The following is a 15,504-nucleotide window of genomic DNA, read 5'->3' on the forward strand; positions in this document are numbered from 1 at the left end:
AGAGATAAATTTTACACACACAGACAGCCTGCTTTCACCGGACTGTTAACCCTACTGATCGATACAATCTGATCTACTGAACCAGAGAGTTTTAAGGGGAGAGCAGGATATATACTGTATGTGTGCGGTTCTTGGCCGTGCTGTAATAGAAGTGAGATGAAGAAAATGGATAAAATGCGATAAAAAGTCTTTGTCACTCTTGAATGATAAGTAAACACACTACAAAAATGCATAATTGTGGGCTGATTTCAACTAAAAGGTCAAAAGGCTTTCTGTGTGTAAGTGAGTGTTTGTACATGTTGACTGACAGGAGGATAAACAAATGGATAGATGAATCAGAAAGACAGACTGCGTTTATCACACTCTCGTTTCCATGGAAACGACTGGATACCACGTTAACCTGACGAGAAAGCTGTTATCAAGATATGGTCTATAACTTTTCCAGACTTGGATTAAAAAGAAAGGACTTGGTTTCCATTAACAAATAAATGTAAAAACATTTAAATTAAAAAGTGGGAATTTTTTTTTTTTTTTATGTAACATGAAAAAAATTCATAATAAAAATGATACAAAGTAGCTATATGATCAAATAAATTTTAAATAATCTAAATGTAAAAAATTTTAGAAACCAATTAAATATTTTTTATAAGTAATTCATCAATAATATTTAAATGACAACCTTATAATAATTTAAATAAAATACAATTTAGCATCACTGAATCGAACTTGAATTCATACAAACAATCAAAAAATAAAGGGTTAAATCCAATAAAAGTCTCTTTAAATTTTACATTTTATTTTTATATTTATAAACTAAATTACGATGAACAAAACATGTTTCACAATAGCCTGCTGTACTTTTTAGGTGTTTTTTAAATAAATTATATCAATATAAAGCAGTATAATGTGTTGTAGTCGAAAAACTTTTACATTATTCTGTATTACAAATTCTATTCATTGACACAAGTGGTTTCCAGACGGCATTATCATCATTGCAAGAAAATGAAAGCATTTCTTTTGTGCTGCAGTTCTATCTGAGTGTTTGGAAATAAATGCAGCGGCCAATTCATTTTCAGCTAAGCCTTCGGAGCAGAAGATGATCCTACATATTGCTTCTCCATATCAAAATATTTGAGTGCATTTAAGCCAGGTATTAATCTCCTGAAGTGGAGGTCCAGGAACCGAAGATAGCCTCACTTCGCATGGACGAAGTGGTCCTTTGAAATACAGTTTGAGAGCTCAAATACTACTAATCTTAGCCCGCTTTGGGTCAAGGGTTGCGTGTGATGGAGAATTCAGGCTGAAAGGAAACATATGACGGCATGGCACTATATTTCCATACTACATCCCCCACAGGGACTGCACCAGGTTCTGAGTACTGATGAATAATTAATCTGTTTTCTGTCTTTCCCATTTGGCCTGCTTATTTTTCTCCGGCTGGCATTCCATATCCCTCACTTCCTTCATATTTCCCCTCCCTCCCTCCCTCTCTCTCTCTCTCTCTCTCTCTCCCTCTCCCTAGAGCCCTTTCCAACAGAGTCTGTACTGTCATTCTGGTGATCAGCCTAATGACAGTCAATCTTTCTAGCTTGCCAAGCAATTGTGAGGAGCAATCTACAACAGCTATATTGCATAATTTGTTTCACAGGAAGTCAGCAATCCATATTTTCTGTTTCGAAGATAAAATATTTCTGTCACGCAATCATTCTGCCATGAAAAGATGCAATCAGTCTGAAAACCATATATTTGCATTTCCCTTGTCACAGGCACAAATAATCACACACACACAAACACACACACACAGCCTCTTGACAATATGAATGGCACATAGAATAACCCTAAAATACACTTTAGAACAACACTGTTATACATTTAAATCATGCACTACGTATTGGTGTCAAAGGGACTTTAAGGTCTACTTTGTGAACATGAAAACATTATAATACAGCAATGTATATAATAGAAAGTGCTTCAAAAATGTAGAGGCTTGTAACTGTAAAGCATGAAATGATTACCAATGAAGCAGTTGAGCTGAAAAAAAATTTATTCTTTACATTTCAGAATTTAAATTTTAAAGTGAAACAAATGGCAAATGATTCATATGACATGAAGTCATAAAGCGATTACTGTCCTATTTTGTTCAGGAAATTTGGTTACAGTAATAGCAATATTAATACAAATAAAATAAATTATATATATAAATATATATATATATATATATATATATATATATATATATATATATATATATATATATATATATATATATATATAATGTTGATTAAATAATATAATTTAAAAAATTAAAATATATAAAAATAATGAAATAAAAACTTTTAGCAATTAGTCCTTTAAGGGCATTCTTTTTATAACCGTAAAATAAGAGATGAGCCAGGCAACTAAAATAGTTCCAAACAGAATCCTTGCCACTAATGCACAGACTGACAGAAAACTATGAAAAAATGCTGTTTGAACACTGCTCGGGCCAGTCAGCTTTGAGTACCTAACTAACTGTTGTTTAATTATAATTATACAATTATAATTAATTATATAATCTTTAGTAATATAATAATAATAATAATGTCTTTTGACGGTGTGATTCAGCACAAGGGGAAATGCACTGGTCAGTGTTTTTTCCTCTGTTCTCAGCTCCTTATACATGTTCAGATAAATCCATATGCATCAGATGTCTGTTTTCCCCATCTTATTAAGGACCTTAGAGGTTGTTAGATGCACAAGTGAGCTTGATTGCCTTTCACATACAATTGAAAAACTGCTTCATCATGAACCGCTTTCCGAATAATGAATAAATCAGCCGGCAGGTTCAACTCGATAAAGAATGTCCAGGACAAAAGCTTTAAAACCTGATGTCCAGGCAGTCAGATGCGATTTCTTCATCCTCATTTTCGTGTGCATCTGCGTGTGAGAAACAAAAAGAGCAAATTAAGTGGTGTTTCTTTTGATTACGTGATCTTATAGCTGCTATACACAAACTATACACTGACACACGTGAAAACACACACACACACACACATGCAACTGGTTTCCTTGGCAACAGCAGAAAGGCACTAAAAATCAAATTTTGGGAAGTGCATCTCACATTCTTCATTTCCTTTTCATTCCGGATGACCTTTATGTGATTGTACCTTGCATAAGTGATAAAATAATCACATTTTCAGTTACAATTGAGCCTGACATCCCTTACAGTGTATATCTGCGACCTTGAGCAAAACATCTGGCTCTGATAAAGCAATGTAATCCATAGAGCCGGCAGGAAATAAATGATCACCGCATGTCGCCTCACTTAATTAATCAAGGTGCACAGATTGGCAACAGAGATTGCAAGCTTATTGCAATCTTAAAATCCCTATGAATTTAGACACCTGACTGCATTTTATACATCTGAAATTTCCTCTTCTAGCAAAATGGATGAGAATTATCAATAATGCATCTTGTGCATATATATATATATATATATATATATATATATATATATATATATATATATATATATATATATATATATACATACATGATTTGAGATATGAAACTTATATTAAATTGCATTGCCACAGCTGACAAAATATGTGAAAGCTATTATTCTGATTGGTTTTCGTTGTCCTTACGACTTGTGACAAATTTATTGTATTGTAGGCCTATATATTGTAGCTATACAGGTCTTTTTGTCGCTTAGCTCTGTTAATATCTCAAGAATCAGACATGATCAAACTAAAATGGTATGTAAGTACAATGATTAGAATAAGACAAGGCCTTGAGGATGTGCTATTGATTGGATGTTTTCTTCAAGGTGAACACAGCTGGAGGCGCGCGTGACATTCAAACATTCGTTCAATCCCTCTAGAACACATCAGAGTTGATAGCTCTCAGTTAACCTCCATTGACTCAGCGAGAAGGGTACAAATTGCATTGTACTTGCCGGCAGAGCTCTGAATGCATTAACCCTGTCTGTCTGCCGCAGAAAACCTCTTTCTCTGTCGTCACAGCCAAAGCAAACATGCAGTTTTTCAATCTAAAGCAGTAAGATATGAGGTCTTGCTAGGTCTTGTGCTGAAAAAGTGTTCTATATTCAGACGGGCAAATGTTTTTTTTTTAAACGAATTAATATTAGTGTGTTTAATGGGTAAATGTAATTTAAATTTGATTGAATGTTAAGGCTGAAAGAGATTTAACAGGCGCTGAGAGTGGTTGACACGGGCAAACAAATGTAGGCTATGATTTAAATGAATTTGATTATATCTGAAAGCAATTGTTCCTGGTTTCGTGCGCGGTCCAAGCATAAGAAAGCTCGATGGCGCCATCTTCTGTATATAAAAAATTATTTGGCTCCGTAAAAGTTTCTCCAATTTTTTAAAAGTCTTGACCAAGACTTCACTTGTTTGGTCAAAAATACAACAAACAAGTAATACTCATTAATAAGCATTAACCAGTAGCATATTATAACATGAAATAAATAAATGTTTTATAATAAATTCCTATGATGACATCATTACTCCAGTCTTAGCCGTCATATCCTTATATGAATCCTATAGGATATATATATATATATATATATATATATATATATATATATATATATATATATATATATATATATATATATAAGGAACATACTGTAGTTAGGTTTTAGTAGAAAATTATATTCAAGATTACATATAGAGAGAGACAAAAAGGTCAAAGGTGATTTGAAGTCTTTATTATTATTATTATTATTATTATTATAACTAATTTCTATGATGACATCATTACTCCAGTCTTCACTGGTGAATCCAGAAGCCTTTTATTATTATTATTATTATTATTATTATTCATAAAAATATTTTATAGTACTTTTGTTTTGGCAACATTTTATTTATAAAAGCCCTAAACAGTCACTTACTTAATTCTACAACATTAAATTATTTAAAATTATGTTTAATAAATCTTGCGTCAGCTCCGTTACTATACTCTATCATAATATACATATCACCTATAAATATAAATATCATATTTTATAGAAACACGCCTTGAGAAGAAGTGACGACCGTTATTATTTACTTCTGAATTTTTGCACATAAACCGTTCACACATGCCGCGGTTACGCAAAGTCAGCTGGTCGACAGAAGGTGAGTGCTTAAAACTAGTTAAAATAAGTGTTTGGACAAAACAACGAAGACCAGTTGCGTAAAAGGATTATGTCGCGAATTAAGCGCGTCGTTCGACGAGCGAGGTTTTCTACGTAACTTACGCACGTCCGCTGGGAGGCGCAGCGCGGCGGCCGCGTCTCTCTATAAACAACCCCAAAGAGACGACGACGAGAGGTGGAGCCGCTGAGCTGACAACTGTCAAAAGAGCCTTCCTGATAAAGACGAGCCCTTCCGTCCTCAAAGCATCTTGCCGTAGCGCGTTAGAAACCGTTATAAGCCGCGTAATCGACGCGTGTGCTCCGTGTCTCGCGAGCGTAGCGACGTCTCCGCCGCTATTCCGTCACCGCGGAGCCGTTTCGGATGAGCGGCTCGCACTTTGGCAGGTTTTGACAGACTGCATGTCTTCCTGGAGACCCACGGAGAAGGTGAGGCGACCACGGGGGTGTATGAACGCTAACTTACGTTTTTTTTTAAAAAAGCGGAGTTGCCCGTTTAGTGGACTAGCTAGTCGACGTGTTCAGGTATAGAAGTGATGCTGCGCGAGCATTTTATAGGCGCGTGCCGCAAACGCACTCGTAAATACACGCATTTCCATGCAAAAGGCTGCGTAGCTGCATAACGTGTAGTTATTTTCTCATTTGGAGAGTCCGCTCGGGGTTGTTCATCACAGACATTTAATTTGCGGGAAGGAAGCGAAGCGACCCCGTTTTAACAAGAAACGTTTCTTTGTGGTTAAAATTGGCGCAAATATCAAGAGAACCGCCGAAGAATGGAAACTGGCTTTGCCTCCAGAACATTATCGCGATATATAACGGGATGTTTGTTGCTTGTGTTTGCACGGTTATTCTTGTTAGTTAATATAACTTAAATAATAGAGTTAATATGTGATACATTTACAATGTAAAATAATATATTCGTGTCCCTGGACCACAAAACCAGACAATTGTTTTGAAATAGATTTTTAAAAAATAAAATATATGAAAGTTAAATAAATAAGATTTCTATTGGTTTGACAGGATAGGGCAAATTTTAACAATAATGAGAATAAAAATAAAATAAAATAACAATAATGGGGAAAAGACCTTTAAAGCAAATAAAGTCCTTAACAATGCATATTACTAATCAAAAATTATTATAAAAATTAATTTTTATATATTTATGGTAGGAAATGTACAAAATAATCATCAGATAACACAATCTTTACTTAATATCCTAATTATTTGTGGCAAAAATAAATAAATAAATATAAATTTTATATATATATATATATATATATATATATATATATATATATATATATATATATATATACAAACATACCATACCCATGCTACTTATGACTGGTTTTGTGGTCCAGTGTCACGTTTGTTGATGACCATAACATGAACATTTGTAGTATATTAGTAGTCCTTTCACCTTGAAAAAGTGTACAAAACAGTAATATTAAAAACAATAATTGAGTGAAGAAAATAATAATAATACAGAATATACACACTGTTTTTTCCCAAACAGTTCTCTTACCATTTTCTCAAACACAACAAATAAATAAACCAATATTATAACTAATAAATAACATGTTAATAATATAAAAAGTGTTTTAAATCATTTGCACACATTTAACAGAAATATCTTAATCATGTATGATGAATTTAATGAACACAGCTGATCTGAAAGACAAAACTCAGTTTCAAATAGCTGTTAGTGGGATTACTAGCTTTAGTTTTAAAGCACTGGATCCGTTACATCAAACGTGGTGTAAATAATACTTCAGTTCTCAATCATTAGTTTCTGTTTTGGGTCACCGAAAGCATCTGATGCTTATTTGTACAGGTTTTGACAGACATACTGATACAGTCGGATCTATTAAACTTTGCATCTTGTCCATTCTTAGTGCTTTCCTCCGTTTGCCTTTGAGTAGTTTCTAAATGTACAGGCATGATTTAATGCAGCTTGAGAGTATTAGCTTTATTAGGATTAAGGCTTTGTAGGGAAAAAAAGAATAGGTGCTTTCTTACAAACGCTGAATGATGTATTAATGCAAACAAGAGCGTCGAATGAGTGTGTGTTTGCATTTCTCCATCTGCGCAGAAGGGTGGATTCCTAGCTAATTAAAATGTAAAGTGCAGTCTGTTGTTGAGATTATCCAACTAAAGGGACTTAATGTAACTGATTGAAGGGGAACTGGAGGTCCGTGGTTGGGGAATTTGCTCCACGTGTTCTCCTTCACTTAATCTGCTTCTAAAAGCTCCGTCACCCTTCACGGGATGAGCCTGCTGTTTAAGATTAGGAATTACACAAAGATCAGTATCAGACTACACTTTGTGACTGCAATGTGCAGCGTCTTATTAAATTGACGTTTATTGACGTGTTTTTCACGTTGGTGGTCTGATTCACATTGTTGCCTGTGAGCAGGGACTTCTTAATGAGTAAATTGTAATAATCACGAGGGAACATTTAATAGGGTTCATCACCGTTAACCAAAACAAATTCTTAAAAAAATTTTTTCATTAAGATAAAAGCTTAGATAAACAAATAAAATGATAAAAATGGATTCAATTAAATAAAAACTTTTTAAACTAAATGAAAATGAAACCTGAACTATATCGATATTAATATTTATATTGAAATATATATTAATATTAATTATATATGTCTATATTAATGCTGTTAATCGATTAATATACATTTTTTATATAATACATGTATGTGTACTATGTATATTTATTATATAAATAAAAATGATGTTACATTTATACATGAAATATATTTATATATGATATAATTTATAATTCGTGGAAATATTTAAAAAATATATGCTTTATGTGTGTGTGTGTGTGTGTGTGTGTGTGTGTGTGTGTATGTGCACATATATCCTGTAAACAAAAACTTTTATTTTAAATGGGATTAACCTCACAATTCACCTTCATTTATATACTATTTTAACAATACAGACTGTGTCAAAGCAGCTTTACAGTATCAATATAAGAAAATATCAGTCACCCCTAATAAGTTAAAGTACTTGTAATGTATTCTTCAGAGATGTCAAGGCGAAGCACAAGGTTAGTGACCAAAGGGACGTCCCTGCTGGATGATGACGCTGCCAGCACGAGCTCCACCGGATCCACTGGCCACATCTCTTACAAAGAGAGCCCGACCAGGTCTGTTTGTACGGAGCTGGAGCTGGAGCTACTTCATATACAGTAAATATTTGCATGTGCATTTTCACCTGATGTAGATGCTTTCCCTCAGGATCTTCAAGAAGAGGAGCGGCCGCAAGAGTGCAGGCAGTGTTTCCCGCAGTTCAAGCCGCGCGAGCAGTGTGAGTCAGATACTGACTGGGCAGCGCAGTGAATTCACAGAGAATGAGAACGGTTAGTATCTGCACATGCAAAAGCTGAAAAGTAAACAAATAAATAAGTCATTTTAGTATTAAAAAAATACATAAACAGTATCTGCAAATATAGATAAGTAAAATAAAAAATATTTGTATTGTAATTATATATATATATATATATATATATATATATATATATATATATATATATATATATATATATATATACATATATACATTAATAAAAATATAATAAAAGAAAATGTATATGTATAAAAATTATATATAGAAAATTAAAATAACTAAAATACATTACATTTATATAAGCATTGTTCATTTTTACTGTCTTTGTATTTCAGGCATGCCCTTTGCTACTCAGGGATTCTCCTCTGGATATTCCTCGGCTGAGGAGCATTATGAACAATCTATAAAATCAAACCCTAGTAAGTGTGCATTACAAATTTTATAAATGGGAAAAAAGATCACTGGCTAGTTGGTTGGTTGCATTGGTTGGTCGGTCAGGCAAAGAGAGCTGAAAAATCTTTGTTTTCCCTTATCAGGTTCTGCCCAGTCTGTAGCTGAACCGCGGTTTGTTGTGTGGGATGCGTTTCATTCTCCAGGTATTAAATGTGAACCCTCCCTTCACCCCACTAACATGAACAATCAGGCTTTTTCTCCCGCAGTAGTCATGTGCTCATGTGTGTGTTGCAGCTCAGGCTCTGGTTATGTTCTACTGGTGGCTGGGAAGTTCATGGTACAGCCTGACCTCTCGACTGTCTCTGATCAATGTGTTTCTGCTCAGCAGGTACAGTGCTCTGTGTGTGTGTGTGTTGTGATTGCTAATATGTGGTCTTAAGAATATGCTTGATATTTAGATAGTTAGATTCACTGTAACTTTCATGCATTTAAACCAGAACCTTTATATTGTAAAGAACCTTTTTATTGTCTAGACCAACATCAAAACTGTTTCAAACTACAAAAAACATTCACAAAAGTCTCACAGACCTCAGAATAGCAGAGAATTTTGTTCTGTTCTGGAAATGTATGCTGTATTCTGTTCATTTTCAAAGAACAGTTGAAGATTTATTTTTACACGTGATGACATTTCCTCTTTTTCTCTCTCTGTAGATGCACATCGGATATGAGAAAGGCTGTCATACTGGTCCTCCTTCTCATCTTTCTCATTTTTGGTGAGACAGCAAATAGTAAAAAATGAATCTTTATGTTTCTAAATAACCCACTTTGAACCGTTAAGCCTACATACGGCACATGTCGCTGTAAACATTAATATGTAATCACCTAATATCGTTGTGCAGGAATATGGTACTGGTTCCCGTTTGCTTCTCGTTCTCCTCCATCTGAGGTTGTTTCCAAAACTCCATCTGTTAAAAAGACAGATAGACCCGTGAAAGAAATATTTGTGAGTAGATTTCCTCAAGGTTCTTTAGACCTCTAAAAGGTCATGTTTCATACTCAGTTATTTCTCAGTTACTTAATTATTATTTAATCGAGTGCACTTTTCTCTGTAGGATCATCTCCAGCATGCCAGCCTGTCAAACTTGAAGGAAGAGCTCACCAGCTTGCAAGAAAGGGAGGCGAGCCTGATGGTAATTATCTAATCAAAATCTTCTTATGTCTGTATCTTTTGAAGAGGAAGTGTCCCAATTTCTTTCTCTTTGCGTCCGTTATCTCAGAAAGACATCGAACTGCTGAAGAAGGAGAGCATTAGACAGAAGGTCATATCTGAGGTGAGGAAAGAAAACGAAACCTTCCCTCTTCCTTTCTACCATTGTTTCTTCTGTCATAGCAACAAAACAGGAAATGATCTCATCCACCTACTGTAATTCAGATTTTTTTTTTTTTGTGCTTGTCTCCTAGACTTTGCAAACTGATCTGAAGTCTATGAATGACCAGATGAAGAAGTTAGTGTCTCATCAGATTTGTATTTTGATTTTGTGGAGTTAAATCTTCTTTTGCACATTGCATCATTATTTCATGTAGTGATCAAATGAATACGTTTAATATTCATTAGTGCTGAGACTGAACATGAGCAGCAGATTACTAAACTGAAGTCCGGCATCTCAAACCTTCAATCCGCCCAAGACCTCCTCAAGGATAGAGTTGATGCACAAGACACTCTCAACAATAACGTAAGGCTGCTTTGAACGCATTTAAATCCCTTTGATGTGATGATTGCAGTTACTTATTATTCAACTGATCCTTTATCATCTTCTCTGCAGCTGAGAGCAGAGCTATCCGATTGGCTAATAAAACTCCTGAAAGATCCAAGCTCGTTGGAATCGGTCTTAGTGCTCCGTCCTGAGCTGCAGAGGGCGCTGGAGGATCTGGAGAAACGGATACTAGACAAACTGGCCCATGAGAAAGAGAGCAGGAGAGACGTGTGGAGGACCGTGGGAGAGACGCTGCAGCAGGAAGGAGCCGGAGCTGTCACGATACAAGTGTGTGTCTGTGTGGAACGGCATGTTAAATGCAGAATTAGTATAGTAAAAAAAAAAAGGCAAATTCTGTCTTTTTTTTTCTTGAGGTGTTTTAGTCTTAGATTGAAGTATACATCAGGATCACGATGCCCTTTAATGAGAATTTTGTTTTAATATGTAATAGGATGTCAAAGAAGTCGTCCACAGGGCACTTAGTCTCTACAGGGCGGATGGGATTGGATTGGCGGACTATGCCTTGGAATCTTCTGGTACTAATTTCTCTTGTGTGTGTGTGTGTGTGTGTGTGTGTGTGTGTGTGTGTGTGTATACCTGTTTTATATCCCTGGCAGGGATACACACAGACCTGAATTGAGGTCCCCACAGGCAAAAAGGATAATAAATCACACAGAATGAAGTTGTTTGAAAATCTAAAAATGCCTGTAGTGGTGGGGTTGAAGTAGAACAATAGAATATATGGTCTGTACACTATAAAAACCATTAGGCCTATGGAGAGTCCCCATAAGGATAGCTGACCAGACGTGTTTGTGTGTGAACAATAAATACATACAGAGATTGAAAATAGCTGTTTTCAACATTTCATAATAGTAAAAAATGTCTCTTGAGCTCAAATCAGAATATTACAATGAGTTCATGTGACACTGAAGACTGGAGCAATGATGCTGAAAATTCAGCTTCGTATCACAGGAATAAATTACCTTTGCAATCTCTCAAAATTGAAAACAGTTATTTTAAATTGCTATAATAATTTGCAATATATTACTACATTTACTGATTTATCAATAAATGCAGCCTTTTTTCAAAAACATTTTTAAAAATTGTACTTTTGAACGGTAGTGTGTATATATGTGTATAACGTGTGTGTGTGTGTGTTTGTGCAGGTGCCAGTGTGCTCAACACTCGTTGTTCGGAGACGTATAAGACCAGATCTGCGTGTCTGAGTTTATTCGGCATTCCTCTGTGGTATCATTCAGAAAGCCCTCGGACTGTTATACAGGTATGAGATCACACAAACACCGGCACATAGACACTGATCCGACTCCCGAGCTTCTCTGTATGTGTGTGTGTTGCAGCCGGAGCTGTATCCCGGGAAGTGTTGGGCATTCCAAGGCTCCCAGGGTTTCCTGGTAATTGCGCTGTCGTACCCAGTAAGAATCAGCCACGTGACACTCGAACACCTTCCCAAAGAGCTCTCACCGACTGGCCGCATTGACAGCGCACCTAAGGATTTCGCTGTCTATGTGAGTTCATATTTCAGTGTTTTCTTTTCTGCGTAACAATGAAAAAGCAACCGTTTTGAGATTCCTCGGGTGTTCTGTGTTAAGGGCATGTCTGATGAGATTGAAGACGGAAAGCTGCTTGGTACATTCACGTATGACCAGGATGGAGAACCCGTTCAGACTTTCAAGCTGGCGGTGAGCACAAAGACTGTTTATTATCTACCGTTATATCATTGTAGTGCATTTTGTATTTCTGTATTTACATTACCGTTTAAAAGTTTGGTAAATCAAAAATGCAATAAAATCTTCAGCACCATTACTCCGGTATGACATGATTTCCTGCAAGAAACATTTCTTATTAATTTTATTAGTGTTTATAATGTTTAACACCACTTGTGTTTACAATGTTTTGTTTTTTAGAAACGGTGATCATTTTAAATATATTTATTTGATGAATAGAAGGTTTAAAAAAACAGCATTTATTAAAACTTTAATAATTATATGTAATTAATATTAATAATTTGTAATAATTTTAAACATTTATAAAAGTATTTTCTTTTTTGTCACTTAGATCAATGCATCCTTATTAAATTAATCTATGATTAAAAAAATGTTTTTCAACAGTAGTGTTTATTTAAATAATAACAGCATGTACACATTAAAATAATAATAATAAAATTTGGGGCAAAATAAATATTAGTTAATAATATAGGCATATTTTATTTTATGTAAAATATATTTTATACATATAAATTATACATTTATAAAAAAACATTAACTGCTAAATTTGGGGGTACCTAGATATGACCAGATATAATTTTGTGAAATTCATCCTAAATTCTAATAAAGTTGCTTCTGTTTTCTTGGCTGCAGGAAGTGTCCGAGATCTATAGCATGACAGAGCTGAGGATCCTGAGCAACTGGGGTCACCTGGAGTACACCTGCGTGTATCGCTTCAGAGTTCACGGAGAACCTTCACTCATCTGAGAGGAAGAGGATCTGAAATGATTCTTCAGATTTGGTTTACTCTATGCAAAAAAAAACAAAAAAAAAACGTAAAGCTCAAATGCACTGGACTCTTAAGGAACGAATCAGACAGCTTCCTAATGTACGAATACCAAAAAACGCACACAAACGGTCGACTGATATCAGAATGAAGACCGTTTGCCTTCTCAAAAAAAACTATTTTGTTTTACATTCCTCAAACGTTAATTTTTAAGTACTAATAGGAAATGTTTATTAAAAGGTGTACATTTTTAGTTTATACAGATATACAGACGTTTGTGCTTTTGTTGAAGGACAGGCTTATATTGTGTTTTAGAGCAAACATGGTTTGTAAAACAAAATGAAGGACAAAAAGTGTCATGCTTAGCTGGAAAAAGCAGCATTTGTGTTGTTTTGCTCTGCCTTTTACGTGCTGTGTTTTGCAACGATAGATGGTTCTGAAATGTGTTTATTCACGTCATCATAGAATCATATACCTCTTAAGAAGCTTATAATAGTTGATGGTTTATGTATATCTTTATGTAACAATGCTGTTTTCTTTGATTGCACTCTGAGATGTTATCATTTTTTTCCCGCCCCCCGGCTGAAGAGTATAGATAGGTACTAGAAGTGTCAGATGGCGTACGTCTCCTCTGCGGGACGGGGGAGGACCGGAGTCAAACTCAGGTTTTGGGTTTTCAAACCAAAGTGCTCTTGAACGTCCCAGATTATATACTTCTGTTGTCCTCTTATTTGTACATATGTGCTTAATGATGCAGTTTTTCAGATGCACTTAATTTCACTTAAAAGGTATAAATATTTACATTGCCCTGATTTATTTTGGCTCGTTTTACATTAAGCTTAATAGAGCTTTGGTGTTAATTTGGCAAGTTTACATGAAATTGCTGTCATTGTCGATTGTTTTTGCAAGGAATAGGATTTTTATTAAATAAATTTCATGGTACATGATGCTGCGTGAATGCATTTACAAATGCATTTGAGTCGCACACACAAAACATTTTAATGCAGATCTGCCTGTATAGCGCTGCACTCATCTTTTCATGCTTCATTTAGTAATTCAGTGCTAAAGTTCATGGTTTTATACACTGGCAATTCAGCACCAACATTATTTTTAGACCTGACTCAATTTGAATTTGAATTCAAATTTATACGGCCAGTATTTTTTTACCCACGCTTTTCTGAAGTTGTTTTCCCCTAGTGTGGACACATCTATACGTATTTAACACAAAGAGAAGAATCTGGTTTCATTTATCTACTGCTGACCAGAGAATTGTACCACACCCTCACAAACGCTTTGTTATGAAAGGCCAATACTTCACTATGAAACACTTTAAGGGTTCAGTTGCTTTGCTTACTTCAAAAATAAGTTCCTGAGGCTCTTGATTTCTGCGGCTCTAAGCTAAAGCAATGGCTACTACGTCTTTAAAATAAAACACATTTTCTCTATTAAAGTGCCCGTTATGGATTTTTGAAAATGCTAAATATCATGCAGTGTGTAACACATTTAAGTGAATGAAAAGTGCAACGTTTTAAATTTGAATATTTATATACATTTTGTATAAAAGTCTCATATAGAGTCAAGCCGTTTCATGTTGACATAAAAATGAAGCATTAGCATTTTGAGGCCTTGATGCATTTCTTAATGAAAATGCAAATTCATTAAGTGCCACTAGATGCTGCTTTTGGAGCCTTAAAAGCTCACAAATAGAGTTTTTAAAGAAATCAAACGATCACCGGGGGATTTTTGAAAAAAATTAATCGTTTGGCAGTTGTTGAACAAATAAGGTAAAAAATAAATGCATATTTTAGGGGTTTTTTGACTTTGCGTGCCTGTCCCAAAACCAAAAAAATAAAAAATCTTAAAATCTGAATCAGTTGTGTTTGATCAATCAGAACTACTGTGCTACAACTACCCACACTGAACACTGTAGTTTTTTTTCTAACAATTTTATTTCCATAACAGAAGTAAAACTGAAAGCAAACACTAAATAAATTAGGTGATCTAATAAATACAGTATGGTAAACAAAAACAAAAAAAAAAAAAAAAAAAAAAAAACAGTAAGATGTTTACATTGTCTTACAGTATTTACTACCATGATAGTGCATCAAAGAAAAGAAATATATTCTACGTTATAAAAACAGATGAAAATGGTACAGCTATTAAAAATCACTCTATAAAACTACAACTTTGAAGTCTTAGACATAAAATTCACCTATTTTACATTCATTATGTACAGTTACAGCTGGAAATCTCCAAACTCTCCATAGACTTTAAAACATGTTTCTTTGACAATTTCACACAACACAGTGGGACACGCTCGTTTCTGAGAGTTCACGTGAACATG

The 15,504-nt window shown here is 34.7% G+C and overlaps 1 protein-coding gene across 1 annotated transcript; it reads left to right on the top strand.

The window, feature by feature from the left end:
• Positions 1-5,318: 5,318 nt before the first annotated feature.
• Positions 5,319-14,107, top strand: sun2 (Sad1 and UNC84 domain containing 2). Its single transcript, XM_043242531.1, has 18 exons — positions 5,319-5,569; positions 8,182-8,302; positions 8,394-8,515; positions 8,838-8,921; positions 9,039-9,098; positions 9,190-9,283; positions 9,607-9,668; positions 9,795-9,898; positions 10,008-10,085; positions 10,173-10,226; positions 10,357-10,400; positions 10,511-10,628; positions 10,719-10,937; positions 11,101-11,185; positions 11,816-11,931; positions 12,008-12,175; positions 12,260-12,349; positions 13,028-14,107. Exons 2-18 carry the CDS (start codon positions 8,184-8,186, stop codon positions 13,139-13,141), a joined length of 1,731 nt encoding a protein of 576 aa, XP_043098466.1. The 5' UTR covers positions 5,319-5,569; positions 8,182-8,183; the 3' UTR covers positions 13,142-14,107.
• The last annotated feature ends 1,397 nt before the right edge of the window (positions 14,108-15,504 follow it).

Source organism: Puntigrus tetrazona, chromosome 6 (genome assembly GCF_018831695.1).
Source record: "Puntigrus tetrazona isolate hp1 chromosome 6, ASM1883169v1, whole genome shotgun sequence".
Lineage (NCBI taxonomy): Eukaryota > Metazoa > Chordata > Actinopteri > Cypriniformes > Cyprinidae > Puntigrus > Puntigrus tetrazona.

Bases quoted from the DNA above. Each gene is read 5' to 3' on its own strand.
- sun2 (XM_043242531.1), top strand. From the start codon at position 8,184: ATGTCAAGGCGAAGCACAAGGTTAGTGACCAAAGGGACGTCCCTGCTG. The intron at 8,516-8,837 runs GTTAGTATCTGC...TTTGTATTTCAG, and splicing joins ATTCACAGAGAATGAGAACG to GCATGCCCTTTGCTACTCAG. The intron at 8,922-9,038 runs GTAAGTGTGCAT...TTCCCTTATCAG, and splicing joins ATCTATAAAATCAAACCCTA to GTTCTGCCCAGTCTGTAGCT.